The sequence below is a fragment of the Castanea sativa genome, chromosome 2, assembly GCF_040712315.1.
Source record: "Castanea sativa cultivar Marrone di Chiusa Pesio chromosome 2, ASM4071231v1".
Lineage (NCBI taxonomy): Eukaryota > Viridiplantae > Streptophyta > Magnoliopsida > Fagales > Fagaceae > Castanea > Castanea sativa.
In genome coordinates, this window is record NC_134014.1 from 33,119,125 (window position 1) to 33,135,211 (window position 16,087).

Below are 16,087 nucleotides of genomic sequence, written 5' to 3' on the forward strand. Positions count from 1 at the left end.
AGATCACCATTGACAAAGGCATTGTTCACATCAAGGTGAACCAAATGCCAACCTCTCACAACAAAAATAGCAAGCAAAGTCTTGACAGTGGTCATCTTGGCAACAAGAGAGAAAGTGTTAGTGAAATCCAGGCCTACTTGCTGAGTAAAACCCTTGACAACAAGCCTAGCTTTGTATCTGTCCAAAGAGCCATTAGCATTGTATTTAACCCTATAGACCCATTTGCAACCAATTGCCTTTTTATGAAAAGGTAATGGGGTAACAATCCAAGTCTGATTTGCTTCCAAAGCAGCAACTTTAGATGCCATAGCATCCTGCCAGTTAGGATCCTTTACTACCTCATGGTAAGACTTAGGCTTAGGAATGGTAGAAATGAGAGAACAAAAATGGGCATAAGTGAAAGACAATTTAGATGAATCAAGATAATGAGATAAGGGATATTGGGTACCTGAAGAACCAGACTTGTTGGCAAGAAAGGAAGAAGTAGGCTTATCACACACAATGGAGCTGCACTTGTAATCTTGCAAGTAGGAAGGTGGTTTAGACACCCTAGAAGACTTTCTCAAAGGAGGATCAGATGGAACAAAAATGGAAGGAGGGATATCTGCAGAATCTACAACAGGCATGTCTGACATATGTGGGGAAAAATTAGAAGAATCAGATAAAGGAACAGACAAATTAGAATAAGAAGCATCAGGGTTGAGAACCTAAGGTGGTGAATTAGAAGCTGAAGGAGGAACTGGAAAAGAAGGAAAATGAAGCAAGGAATTAGGTGGCTGAGCTATAGGAGGATACAGGTGAGGTAAAGGGATATTAGAGTGAGGAGAAAAAGAATGAGAAGGGGAAATAAAAGGAAATACAGTTTCATGAAAATGGACATCCCTAGATACAAAAATTATCTTGGTAGCTAAATCAAGTAATTTTTAACCTTCAACACCAAATGGGTAACCAAGGAAAACACAAGAAATGGATCTAGGATCAAACTTGGACCTGTTATGAGACAAGGTTGATGCAAAACAAAGACAACCAAAGACTTTCAAATGAGCATAAGAAGGAGATTTGCCATAAAGCCTCTCAAATGGAGTTTTATGCTTTAAAACCTTAGAAGGCAGCCTATTAATAATGTGAACAGCGGTTAACACACATTCACCCCAATAAGAAATAGGGGCATTAGATTGAAATTTTAATGCTCTTGCAATACTTAAAATGTGTTGGTATTTCCTCTCCACAACTGAGTTTTGTTGTGGAGTGGCAACACATGAATGTTGATGAATAATGCCATGTTTGGCATAGAAATCCTTTAAGAAAAATTCAGGAGCATTATCAGTTCTAATGACCTTGATATTAGTGTGACACTTTATGTATATCATGTTATAAAAGGAAATCAGCAAAGCTCTAGTTCCAGATTTTGATTTCATGAGATATACCCATGTGGATCTTGTGGCATCATCCACAATGGTAAGAAAGTATTTGAAACCATCATGAGTAAGCTTAGCAAATGGGCCCCAAACATCACAATGGATAAGATCAAATACATTATCTGATAAATGATAAAAAGAGGGAAAATGGAGTCTTTTCTGTTTTGCAATTGGACAAAGAACACACTCCTTATTGCTATGAAAAGTACTTACATCAGGAAGGTGATGGTGTAAAACATGTAGCTTATTGTCTAATACATGTCCTAATATGAGATGCCAATGATATGGCTTAGTAACACTAGGAGTATCTGATACAGAATTAACAAATGATCTAAAAACAGACTTAAGAATTGAGGAAGCTTCTGAAATAGACTTGCAAGAAGCTATAGTGTGCAGCAAGTACAAATTGTTATGTAATTGACCCACTACAATCGTTCTCCAACAAGAAAGGTCTTGTATGAAACATAAATTGGAGAGAAATACAAGACAACATGATAATGATCTTGTTAATTAGTTTACTGGAATCAAGTTAAAAGTGAAAGAAGGAACACTTAGTACATTTTCAAGAATCAAAGTTGATGTTACTAGAATTGTGCCTATATGTGTATCAACAACCTTTTCACCATTAGGCAGTTGAACAAAAGTAGAAATAGAACTAGTAATGTGTGTGAACAAGGTTAAAGAATGGACTATGTGATCTGTAGCCCCAGTGTCAAGAACCCAAATATCATTACCATAAGCAGTTTTATTGGCAGGATTAACAACAAAAATTGAATGGTGCATACCTAAAGAAACAAAATTTGACCAAAGATCACAAGCATTACCTGAAAGGGCAGAATTGGCTTAGTGCAAGAGATTCGTAGAACCACCAAATGTGGAAACATGAGAGCTCAGCATTGAAAGCAGTTGTTGATATTGCTTTGAAGTGAAAGGGAATGAATTGATCTGTTTTGCATCAGATTTGCCTTGATCACCTTCAACAAGGACTTGATTGGCCATAGGTCTTCCTTTTGCATTGTCCCCTTTGACATTCTTGCTCTTGTTGCCTGGAAATGAAGTGCCCTGGTTGAATCCTTGGTTCTTGACTGCAAGTGCAGTTCATTCAATTGAAGGAGCAACATTAAGGCCCAAACACCTTTGCCTTTCCTCTTGAATCACTAAGGAAAATGCCTTATCAATAGAGGGACTAGGCTTCATCATGAGGATCTGTGTTCTGACTTGAGAATAAGATTCATTCAATCCATTAAGGAATTGCATGAGAGAATCTTGATGCTGAAAAGCTGTGATTTTGTCATTCACACCGCGTGTACATTTACCATATGAACAACATGGTAGAGGTCTGAAATTCAATAACTGATCCCAAGCAGCTTAAAGATCAGTGAAGAAGCTTGTTACTGTAGAATCACCTTGCATCATAGTTGAGACTTGCTTCTGAAGTTGAGAGATTCTTGGTCCATTGGCTTGAGATAATGTTTCTTAAGTGTATTCCACACCTCAAAGGTTGTGTCTCTGTAAATAACACTAGCAATGAGATGAGGTGAAACTGAATTCAAGATCGAAGAAGAGATCATTGAATTGCATTTGGACCAAGCTTGTTTCTAGAGTGGTGTGACTGCCATTGAAGCATTGAGAGAACCATCAACAAAGCCAAGCTTGCTTTTAGCATACAAAGCCATCCTCATAGCTCTTGTCCAAGTAGGGTAATTATCCTCAATTAATGGTTGAGTAACCAGAATTGCACCCGGTGTTTCACCATGATGCAAGAAAAATGGACTTCGTGGATCTTCCATTGGAGAAAGTTCTCGCTGAGAAGAGGAAGATGAATTAGTCTGAGTATTTGACGCCATTGATAAAAACTCGAGCTCTGATACCATGTAAGAAAACAAAGATGAAGGAAGAAGAAGAAGTACAAACAGAGAGAGAGAGAGATTGAAAGAGAAAATGAAGAACTTCTCTAATTGATTATCAAAAGTGAATGAATCTGTACAGAATTAAGGCTTTATACAATCAGAGTTAAGCCAAAAACTAAAACCCAGAAAATAGAGCATAACCAACTATACCAACTTATACGAAAACAGTTAATACACGTGCAACAAATAGTTACAACACGCGTGGGTACAAAATGAATTAATTAACACCTAAACTACTTGTAATTTAGCTAATTGATTACAACCTCATGTAGTTTTAGTTTGCCTTGTGTCATTTATCCTTCTTTCCTTCTGTTTTACAACTCTGATCTTTACTAATCTTCTGATAACAACCATGAAGAGGATCAAAATTGCTGCGAAGAGTTTTTATATTATATTATAATAACTGGCTTTGAAATAATTAAATTGACCATTTTTTTAAAATTTTTAAATAAAAGCATGGACATTATGGAAAGTGGAATTTTTGGACTGTCATCAACTATTAAAAATGTTGATCTATTATTTGTGTGTGTTTGTTTCTAAAAAAAAAAAAAAAAAAAAGTTAATCAAATCTTCTAGTTTTTCATTGAATCTGGTAATAGTGAATACGTACCTAGATGTGTATTTGAATAGGGATGAATTTCGCATTATTATTATTAGCTTCAGATTGGGCTAAATTGTTTAATGTAAATTTCTCCTGGTCCAAGAGGCTTTCCTGCCACATTGTAAAATTTTCATATAGTCCATTGAATAAATACCGCCCGACATCATAATTTATAAATAAATCCAATAGACCTCCTCATAAACAAAGTGCTTTTGGTCTATTCGGTCCATTCAGTCAACTTTAGTCCATTACGTCCACTTCCTTTAAGTTTCCTTGAATATTGAATGTAAAATGTATTATGTTCCTTGGAAAAAAAAATAAAACACTCAAATAACAAAAATAGATAGCTTAATTAAGAAAATCTAATATATATATATATATATATATATATATATATAGATTATTAGGTTATCAATTATACTATGTTAATTAGAAAATAATCACATCATTTTCGAATGATTTGTCGCTAACGGTTATAGGTCTTATTTATTATTTTCATTTTTCACTTAACAAAAAAAAAATAGTTAAATTTTTTCATGTATCGTGTGGGTCTATTATTAATTGTGATAAAACTAAAAAACTTTTAATTAATAAATGCATGTACACGCACAAATAAGGAGACAAATAATTAAAAAAAAATATCGACACACATACAAAAATAATTACTAGTTTCGGCCCACACGTAAAATTTTAAATGAAAAATAGAGTAAAGATAACAATTTTTCGAAATTATGACCTCTTACTATGATATTATATTAAATTATCATTTGCCTCAAAATTTTAAGTTATTGATATATTTTTTTTCTAATGCTTGAATTTGACTAGTTTTTCTGCTATTTTTGAAATATCAGTATCTTTTTTTAGTTTTTGCAAAATAAAAATGTTCATTACGTTGCATGTTGACATCAGAGTTTACATATCTGTTTATACTTAATAAACATGTTATCCAGAATGCATATGTTCCTGCAGGCTCCCAAGTCCTGCTTATTCTGTAACTTTCCAACATGCTGGTCAAGTAATCAAATAGTCTGCTGAATATATCTGCTGATGAGACAAAGTAGAAGTGACTGACACATGGCTCCACTTCGTCCTTAAGCATTAGAGGACCTTTATTTGACTAGGTCATGCCATGTTGATAGAAGGTTTCGACAAAGGCTCCCAAATCCTGCTTATTCTGTAACTTTTCTACATGCAGGTCAAGTAATCAAAATAGTCTGCTGAATATATCTGCTGATGACACAAAGTGGAAGTGACTTGACACATGGCTCCACTTCGTCCTTAAGCATTATAGCACCTTTATTTGACTAACTCATGCTATCATTAGAGAGCACCTTAATTTGACTACCTCATGCCATGTTGATAGAAGGTAGAAGGCAAAGGCTCCCAAGTCCTGCTTATTCTATAACTTTCCAACTTGCAGGTCAAGTAATCAAAATAGTCTGCTGAATATATCTGCTGATGACACAAAGTGGAAGTGACTTGACACATGGCTCCATTTCGTCGTTAGGCATTATAGCACCTTTATTTGACTAACTCATGCTATCATTAGAAAGCACCTTAATTTGACTACCTCATGCCATGTTGATAGAAGGTAGAAGGCAAAGGCTCCCAAGTCGTGCTTATTCTATAACTTTCCAACTTGCAGGTCAAGTAATCAAAATAGTCTGCTGAATATATCTGCTGATGACACTAAGTGGAAGTGACTGACACATGGCTCCATTTCGTCCTTGAGCATTAGAGCACCTTATTTGACTACCTCATACCATGTTGATAGAAGGTAGAAGGTAAACTCAACACTACCTTCGACGTGCCTTGTTAGCCTTACTGCCATACTTGTTACTAGATATCCACACCACTGATGATAACTCTATCCTATAAAAGTTATGCTACATATTTGATCTCTATCAGATAATACTTTTAAATGTTTTTGACTTATTGCTCTGATGTTATTGACTTATTTCTGTTTACGATTAACAATTTGATTTATATATATATATATATGGACTAAGTATTCTAATTTTATGTAATGTTATACCATCCAAAAACTTGTAATAGAATTTATATTTTAAAATCTCATCATTGAATTATACATTCTATATGTCTAACGTTGATGCCAATTTTCATTCAATTAAATATTACTTATTATTCGATCAATAAACTCATCTTTTATGCATAATTTTAAATTACAAAAACTTGAATTTAAATAATTGATTGATGACATGGATACTAATCTTTGATCACTTTAAAATTTTACAAGCATGGAGAATATATAAAGTAATGTATTCTGATGGTAAATTTGTCAAAATTCACATTCAATTAAAAAATATTGAGTGGTGTAATATTATTTAAAGTTACACCAGTTTTCTTGTCCAAATTCACATCTAATTAAAAAATATTGACTGGTGTAATATTACTTGAAATTGCATAAGATTTATTGTCAAAATTCACATTCAATTAAAAAATATTGAGTGGTATAATATTACTCAAAGTTGTGCCAGATTTTAAAGTGATCAAAAATTAATATCCATATCATCAATCAATTATTTAAATTCAAGTTTTTGTAATTTAAAATTTTGCAAAAAGATGAGTTAATTGATCGAATGGTAAGTAATATTTAATTAAATGAAAATTGGTATCAACGTTAATAACAATTAGAATATGTAATTCAACAATAGGATCTTTAAAATATAAATTTTATAACAAATTATTAGATGAAGTAACATTGTTTAGAGTTATATTATGTATAACTTGAATCCTATCCTCTCTATATATGTATGTATATATGTTGATATATATATATATATATATATGTGTGTGTGTGTGTGTGTGTGTGTGTGTGTGTGTGTTTTGAGTTTACGGAAAGCTCTGATACCAAAATAAAATACAGAATAAAAAGCTTTTATTTAGAAACTGAACTCTTTGAATTAAAAGACTTTACAAGCTTTATTGCGACTCACATAAACTGACACTAGAGCACAGCACACACACTACTCTCTTGGCTTATGACACACTTTACTTCACCTACCACACTCCACTCACACAGCTTGGTGCTCACACAGCTTGTTGCTCTTTGACACGTACAAATTATGAGCACCAATTCTACATATTTATACATGCCTCGTTCAGTATGAAGTTTAAATAATTTATTTTCAGTTTTTAAATAATATTATATATATTTTTATATATTTTTTTACTTATATATATTTTCAAAAAATACCAATAACATTATTAGAACCGTTTGATATGGGAGTTTAAACCATATATTTTTAATTTTTAAATAATATTACATATATTTTTATATTCTTTTTAACTCGTATATTTTTAAAAAATACCAATAACATTATTAGAACGTTTAACATTACCAAACACCTCTGAAAGCCGGTTAAATCATTGACTTGTAGTCTCTAGCACATTCTTTTATTGTCTGTGACTAAAATAGTAAAAGATATCTCTTTCACCAACCTTCTAGGCAAGTTAAAGTTATGGCTGAAATTCAGCATTGTAGGAAGCTTTTAAAGAAAATATGATAACTATCGTGGATAGAATTTCGGAAGGAGAGCCGGAGAGAAAGAGAAATGATATGTCTATAATATTTTTATAATAAATTTTAAATAACAAATTATTACTGATTATTGTTATTAGGGTAAAAAAGTAATCTTAATGTTAAGTTCAAATTTGTATCAATAATAACTAACTACTTATGATTTGTTGTAAAAATATTATGGACATAACACGTCCGGAATCAGAGATATTTCTAAAAAAAGAGAGAGAGAGAGGCGGTGCTTGATTTTAACTATATATATATATATATATATATATATATATATATATATAAATATATATATATATATATATACATATATATATATATATATATATATATATATATATATATATATATATATATATTCCTCGCCTCTTCCTTTGTTCTTGTATGTAGTTAATTCGGGTCTTGAGTTAATTGCAATTCTTATAGTTATTTATAATTTCTTTTTTCTTTTTATCCCACAAATCTTAAAGTTAGTAGTTCTAACATTTGATAATCACTAGGTCTATCATTTATATAGAGAAAAGAGAGAAATTAATCAATTGTCTAAAACTGGAAACCATTAGTTTAATCCTTTCTTTCAAACTTTTTTTTATCTTTCTTCTTTTTGAGAAACAATCTCCTTCAAACTTAGGACCACTTAGCTTGATACAATCTTAAACTACTAGTTATTCCATTTGTTAAATTGTTAAGAAATAATGAATTTTATTATTCAAGTATTATTGTAACAGGTAAGCAGAAATGCGGACTGGCTTTATGGATAAAGTGCGTCAGGAACTTCCATCAAGTTTTTACCTACGCATTTGAGCATTTGGATCTTCTCACATGCATGTATGGTTGTATAAGGGGAACAGAAAAACAAACCTCAAAATTAAATGATGTAAAATCAAGGTTAATTAATTCTTCGACACTTTTCCATGAGGAAGGAACACCAGGTATATGGTAGCTTATAGCGTTGTACATGATAGGTATATGTACAGCAGAAAATATGATCCACAAAATGAGCAAATGCAGTAGAAGTAAACAACCACAAATCTAGACATTCATACTGGCACTTTAATTAGTAGCTAGACTACAAAAACCAGAACGAACACATTGTCACTTGTGAAGGCGATAAGTAGGAATAGCAAGTAGGTGCTTGGCTCTAGGAGTTGTGAGACCAAACTCTTCGGTCATGTCCAACTCCGTTGGCAACATGTCATTAGGAAGCTCCCAATCAAAGCAATGAACAAGTTGTGCTAACACTAGCCGAACCACAGTTAGACCCAATTGCATTCCTGGACAGCTTCTTCTCCCAGACCCAAATGGGATAAGCTCAAAGTCATGTCCTCTAAGATCTATGTTACCCCCAACAAATCTCTCTGGATTAAACTTATCTGGCTCAGTCCAAACACTTGGGTCTCTCCCAATTGCCCATACATTTATTAAGAGTCTAGACTTACGAGGTATGTGGTAATCATTGATAGTGCAATCTTCCAATGACTCATGAGGTACCAACAAAGGTGCTACTGGATGTAGCCTCATGGTTTCTTTTACAACCAAGTCCAAGTACTCCAAGCTATCCAAGTCAGATTCATCTACCATCCTCTCTAAGCCCACCACATTTTCCAACTCCTTTTGAACTTTCTTCATTATACAAGGATGCCTGATTAGTTCCGTGAGCATCCAATCAATTGCTGTTGCTGAAGTGTCCATAGAGGCGGCAAGCATATCCTGTAAGAAAATCATTGTTAGAAAATTACAGCAATCAAGGCTTAATCCCAAAATTATTGGGATCGACTAGTAAAGAAACTACACTAGAATAAAATTTTGATTCTAGCAAATGATTCCGCTATAGCTTCAGCTTGATTAATTCTTATAAAAATTAGTGTTTAAGAAGATAGTAGGATAGTATAAATAAAAAATAATTAGAAATCATATTGTATACACTAAATTATATTTGGTACATAATTGAATTCTACCCACAAAAATATAGAATCGTTTTTTTCCTAATACAATTAATTCGACACAAACATAAAGAATCAGTTTTGACTACATTATTAATTTAACGATTTGATTTACGATATGCATGACTCCTGACTAATATCATGTAAGTTCTTTGAATAATTACCAAGATTATAGCTTTGATATTAGGCCGTTCAATTCGGTACTCAGATTCCTCAGATCCCATGAAGCCCAACATGACATCAACAAAGTCCTTGGTCTTGTTTTCATCCTTGGATTGGACATGCTCATCAATGGTCTTCTCCAAAAAGTCATCAAAGATCTTACTCACAGCCTTCATGCGCTTAGTTAGCCCTTGAAGGTCAAGGCGTGCAACGTAAGGAATGTAATCACCTAAGTTAGGAGTTGCGGATAGCTGCATACCCTCTTGAATTACAGACTTGAATCCCCTCTCATCAAACTCCTTGTCCATGTACTTCTTCCCAAACACCGAACGGCAACTCATATCTGCGCTGAGAGATGAAACCTTGGCACTGAGATCAACAGCAACATGTTCAAGTGCAGCCTCTTGAATGGACTTTATCAATAGGTCAAGCTCTTCTTTTCTCATGGATTTGAAAGAATTGATTTTGAGGTTGCTAAGTAATTCAAGGGTGCACATCTTACGTATGTTGCGCCAATAAGAACCATATGGAGAAAAGACCAAGCTCTTTTGCTCATAAGAGATGTGCTTTGAAGCCTCATTAAGTGGTCTACTAGCAAAAACAAGGTCATGTGTTTTAAGGAATAGCTTGGCAGCTTGAGGGGATGAGACAACAATGGTAGGTACCATCCCTAAGCGCAAATGCATGATAGGACCGTGTTTTTGAGCTAGTTGATGAAGATCTTGATGAGGGAATTCTCCTAACATATGAAGGTTCCCAAAGATAGGGAACCCTCTTGGACCAGGAGGTAATTTCTTCTTCTTGGTCTTGCTTTTCCATTGTACTAGGATATAAGCAAGCAAAGCAAGTGAGAGTATGATCCATGTCCAAGCTATGGTGGGCATTTTTAAGGCTGAGCGCACTGGGTGGTGAAGGCAAGCTCAATTGCAACATATGGAGTAGTTATTTATGACACGGAAATCGTACAAACCGACAATAAAATTTAGGTACGTTTAATGCCAACGTATGGAAGATTTTTTTTCTTCATTTATCTTCTTTTTTATACAGCTTATAGCGTGCACGTCTTGAGTTTTTTTTTTTTTTTTTTCTGCTACTGCACGGATAAGAGGACAAAGGTTACTGTTTATATTACTGTGCATAAACAGTAGCACATTTTACTGACTTTTCAGCACATTTGTGAGTCCCGTGTACTATTTATGAGACCCACAAATTTCACTTTTCAGAATTTTTTTATTAAAAATTGGTCCCACGACACTATTCACATATTTAAAAATTATTTTGTTACAGTATTTTCAGTTTTCAGTAATAAGCTCTATCCAAACGGACCTTAAATATAGTAAGTATTAGGTGTCAAGTAATTCGACAGGGAGTTGATTGGATAAAGTTTATAAGGTGGTTCTCACTCCATCATTGATTTTTTTTGTTTTTGTTTTTTGGTTTTTTCTCTATTTGCTAATTGAGTGAGAAGTAAGAGTAATTACTTTTAAAATTCAAGAGTACGGGTTAAAAAAGAGAGTAATTATTTAGTTGTTTTGTTGATGTGAAGTTATTGTATTCTAGGATTATCCGATAAATTTTTATTACAATGAAATATCATCTACTTCTCATTTCTCTCTCTTTTACAGATTGAGTATTTTTTTTAGTTGTTTAATTAAAAGAATGGTAAATGTATAGGATAAAAAAGAAAAAGTGATCTTATACTACAAATTTGAAATAGGATTTTCACTATTAAAACTTTATTTCTTAGATATAAAGGTTTACAAACTGAAATGTAATTTAAAATGACTTAGTAATCTACACACTTTTAAGTTTATAATATTTGATCTAAATTATAAAGTAAATCAATTCTAAATGTAGATGATCATTTTTCACAAAGTTTACTTATATAAATTTTATAAATTGATATGTTATTCATAAAAAATTTATATATTCTTTTTATAAAAAAGAGAGTAAAGATATGTATGTGTAGGTGTGCGTGTGCAATTTATTATCTCTATATATTAAAAAGATTTAGAAAGTGAGTTATAACTTCAAAAATATCCCCTAATCTAATTAGATAATCTTTAGTCTTAAAAATATAGAAATTAGGGTTAAAATTGTAATTAAAAAAAATACTAAAGAAACTTTTTTTTTTTCCCTAAAAATTAGCACTCCCTATTTAAATATATCTCATGCATGTTTAATACATTTTTTTTTCTCTAAAAGCTAGCACATACTAAACTAAACAGTTTACTTCATTTTAAATCATAAATTTTAATTTCTTAAAAATTTCTTCCAAAATAACCTCGCTAATAATAGATAAATTCAAATTGAAAAATTACATTAAACTCAAAATAAATAAAAAAAGTCTGATTAACGTGTGGAGTGTGTAATGAGACTAGGTATATATTTTGTTGTTGAAATATTATGCATTGTCAAGTTAATTTGTAAGTCATTTTTTTAATTAAAAAAAGTTTATAATAATTTTAACATTTTATGAAGAAAAAAAAAATTGGAGATTTGCAAATCTGATTTCAAGTTGTACTAACTACCGACGCTACTGACTACCTCAAGATTCAAGATAAGCTCGTCTTTGTTTTTGGATTTTACGAAAGAACAGTGAGAATAGCTTGGACTTGAATGTTTAAACGCCACCTTTTTTTTTTTGAAAGGTGAATACGAATACGACTAGAAAATTAAAGGCGAATACGAATACGATAGCGCGTGAGTTAAAACACTCCTCCGTGTAAAAGGTTTTGGACCCAATAAACATTATCAAGCTTCTTGTTCTGTTAGTAAATATGGGTATTTGGTAATGTTTATTTTTAGTAATATTGTTTGTATTTTTTAAAAATATATAAATAAAAAAAATATATAAAATACGTATAAGGTAGAAAGTAATAAATAAGTTAAAGTAATCAACAATTTTTTTTTTCTTTCTTTCGAAAAGCCAAACCAACTACTTTATTTGTTTGTCCTACCAAAAAAAAAAGAAACTTTATTTGTTAGATATTATTACCTTTAATTAGGCTGTGTCAGATTATTTAAAAGTATATAAATATGGATGCCACGCACATCATGCATGCTGTCCATTCTTGCTTTTCTCTGATTTGTTTCTTTCATTTTCTTTCTATTGCAGGTGTAACAAGTTTGCAGGAACAGACGGAACCTAGGATTTGGAGAATCAGAAAAATTGAAGGCAACAGCAAATTGTAAAACAAAAATGCCTTACGCGGCACGGCTGAGTCATTTTCATATTTGACGAAGGAGATGAGCCTGCGGTATATTTAATTATTTATGCATTGGACCAAGATTTATTGCAAGAATGTGTCACAGCGGCTGCTCTAAAATTTTTTTTCAGGGTGTTCTTTAAGAAGAATAAATTATACTATTTAATAATTTGTTATATTGTTGTTTCATTAATTATAAAATTATTAATTGTTGTTTAGCTTAATATAATATAATTTTTTTGTTTTTATAATATATTGGTTGGTTAAATTATTAATTATTATTTATTAGTTGTTTCTCTTAATTAATTATTAGTTAATTAAATTATTATTTATTAGTTGCACTAGCACACATTTCATGTGCATTTACTTCCCCCAATTCAAATATCTCACCTTGCCCATCCATCCCACCTCACTCATTAGACAAGCCTCATGCCCCAATAAAAAATTTTCAATTTCAACTAAATAAGCTGCTACTAAATAAATTCTTAATAAACAGTCATAAACAGAGAAATAAATGCACATACGGATAAGAAAAAAAAAATCATTGTTGGACTATGTACACAACACTACAATTCACTAACTTTATTATATCTCAACTCCCAACAAACATAACTATTTACCATTAAAAAAACTACTATTCATATAAGCACCAAAAAAGAAAAAAAGAGAGACAAAATTCAACTCATAGAGCACAACACACACGTGGGAGGATATCAATCCACCACTTGAAACATAACTATTTACCATTAAAAAAACTACTATTCATATAAGCACAAAAAAAAAAAAAAGAGACAAAATTCAACTCATAGGGCACAACACACACGTGGGAGGATATCAATCCACCACTAGAAACATAACTATTTACCATTAAAAAAAACTGCTATTCATATAAGCACAAAAAGACAAAAAAGAAAAAAAAGAAGAAGACCAAAATTCAACTAGCACAACACGTTGGAGGATATCAAGCCTCCACTAGAAACTTCTACCATTTTCTTTTAGTCATTGTTTAAGTCTCTTAAAAAGAGAAAGAACTCTCTCTCTCTCTGTCTTTTGTATCAGACAGTTTAAGAGATTTTTTTTTTTTTTTTTTTTTTTTTTTTGTGCTCGTTGCTCACTTGCTCATGAGAGAGAGAGATACTAGATCGGGTGAGTTTGGGCTAGGGGTGGGGCTGGCTGCTTTGCTGCTACCATGCTGCTGCTGCTGTAAGTGCACAATTGCATCTGGAACCAAAGATAGACGTGGGCTCAGGCCTAATGAGCCTTAAACAATAAGATTTGTAGAGTGTGGATTTGAAATCTAGTTTAGGGATATTGGAAACTCGATTAGCAGGCTAGAGTGTCGCAATCTGTGCAAATGATAAACAAATATGACAAGGGAACTTCCTCGGACGTAAGCCGAGGACAATTTGTATATATATTCTCTTTTTCTGCCAAAGTTTACAATTCTTAGTTCTTAGTTCTTTTCTTTTCTTTTTAGCTAAGGGGCCTCCTCCCTTTCTTTCCTATCTTGTTTTCTTAAATACTTCTTCTTCTTCCCTATTTCGTCCACGTGTCACCCAAATCTTTTCCTTAGATCTCTCTCTTTTCCACCACCTTCTTGAAGTCTTTAAATAATAGTAAGAAGGTTGAATTCCACTGTTCAGGGGTCATCTCTCCATTAATGCGGCTTAGAAGGTAGATGCAGAGTCTTTAATGTGGAGGTAGCAGTCTTTTCCCTAGATATTTATCTCACATTCTTGCATCTTAGAGGATCCTCAGATCACCCTCTTACCTATCAGTTTCTTCAGGATTCTGCCTTCAAACCCCTTGACGAATTCCAGGATGTTCGCCGAGCCCATCCGATGAGATATTCATCCTCGGACAGCTCCTCGGACGTCTGTAGTGTAGGCTGACTCGTGGGCTTAGGGGCCCAAGGACAAAAACAAACTGGTACCAATTGATCAAGCCCACAATCCCTTTGTTTATTTAATAACTCTTACCCCCCCACAGCTGCCACTCCCTTCACTGCTTTACTTCAACCATCAGCCGCTGAGTCTCTTGGTTAGGCTTAGGGTTTTATTTGTTTGTTTGTGTTTTTGTTTTTTTTTAAAATCTTTGATGGAATGACAAATTAGTTTTGTTTTAAATTTTTGAAAGGCCGGGCTATTTGTGATTTATGTTGTGCTAAATTTTTTGGGCTTGCTAAATTTTCTTTTATAGATTAGATCCATAAATTCTTTTTATGGCCTTTTAGAGTGCCAATGATATTGTTAGGAGGGGTCAAGTGTCTCCTCCTAACAATATCTCCATTTCCGTCCCTGTCTATTGGGTTGTTTTTTTCTTTAGATTGGGTTTGCTTTACATTTAGAATTGATGTTGGGCTTTTCTGTGGGCTTGCTCTGTTACAAATTTTTTTTTTCTCCAGATTTTAGTTTAAAATTTTTTTTGGGTTTTTTTTTTTTGCTTAAAGGTAGAGCACATAAATTTTTTTTTATTTGAGGGTGTTCCTAATGTAGCTTGAGGGTGTTCCTGATTTTGTTTTAAGGGTAAACAAATAAAAAAAAATTAATTATTATATATATATATATTTTTTTTTCAGTTCAGTTCAGGGTATTCCTGGGAACACCCTGAGCTTAACGTGGCGCCGCCACTGAATTGTGTCATATAAAAGTCTGTCCCAGATTTATTTTGTTTTTGTTTTTGTTTTTGTTTTTTGTTTTCTATTATTGGCTCATTGTCTGTCATTACGAGGGCCGGCTCAATAGGTGATGCAATTGATGCAATCGCTTGAAGGTTCTGAATAAAATAAGGCCTCCACTTGTAAAAAAAAAAATATATATAATATATTTATTTATATATTTTTTAAAGCACTTTTATTAGTCAATAAAATGCATTAAAAATGTTTCATTGTATCCTAAATTATTTCACTGCACAATTGATTGATGGGACACATTTTCACTATGATAGGACCATTTTCTACCCCTTTCTTACTTCACTCCACAAGCCATTGATGAGAGTGAGACACGTTAATTTATTTCATTGCACAAGCTAGCCCTGGTGTTTAGTCATAAGACAGGCTAGGAAAATATTAATACAAAATATTGATACAAAATCCTGCCTTGGACCCTTTTTTGCTATCATGGGACACATTTTTTGCTTTTATACTTAGCCATAAGAGTACAGGCTGGACACTTAGTTTTTTAAAATTAAAATTAATATAATCTTATTTAAGGGTTATTATGTCACAAGAAAGTGAATTAGTTATATTATCAAGTAAAAAAGAAATGTTAGAGAAACTTAAATGCAAAAACTTAA

General features: G+C 32.5%; 1 protein-coding gene across 1 annotated transcript; it reads right to left on the reverse strand.

Moving 5' to 3' along the window:
• Positions 1 to 8,347: 8,347 nt before the first annotated feature.
• Positions 8,348 to 10,520, reverse strand: LOC142626154 (cytochrome P450 71AU50-like). Its single transcript, XM_075799941.1, has 2 exons — positions 9,587 to 10,520; positions 8,348 to 9,189 (listed from the first exon to the last, which is right to left on the reverse strand). The coding sequence occupies exons 1-2, from the start codon at positions 10,466 to 10,468 to the stop codon at positions 8,575 to 8,577; spliced, it is 1,497 nt and encodes a 498-aa protein (XP_075656056.1). The 5' UTR covers positions 10,469 to 10,520; the 3' UTR covers positions 8,348 to 8,574.
• Between the last annotated feature and the right edge of the window lie 5,567 nt (positions 10,521 to 16,087).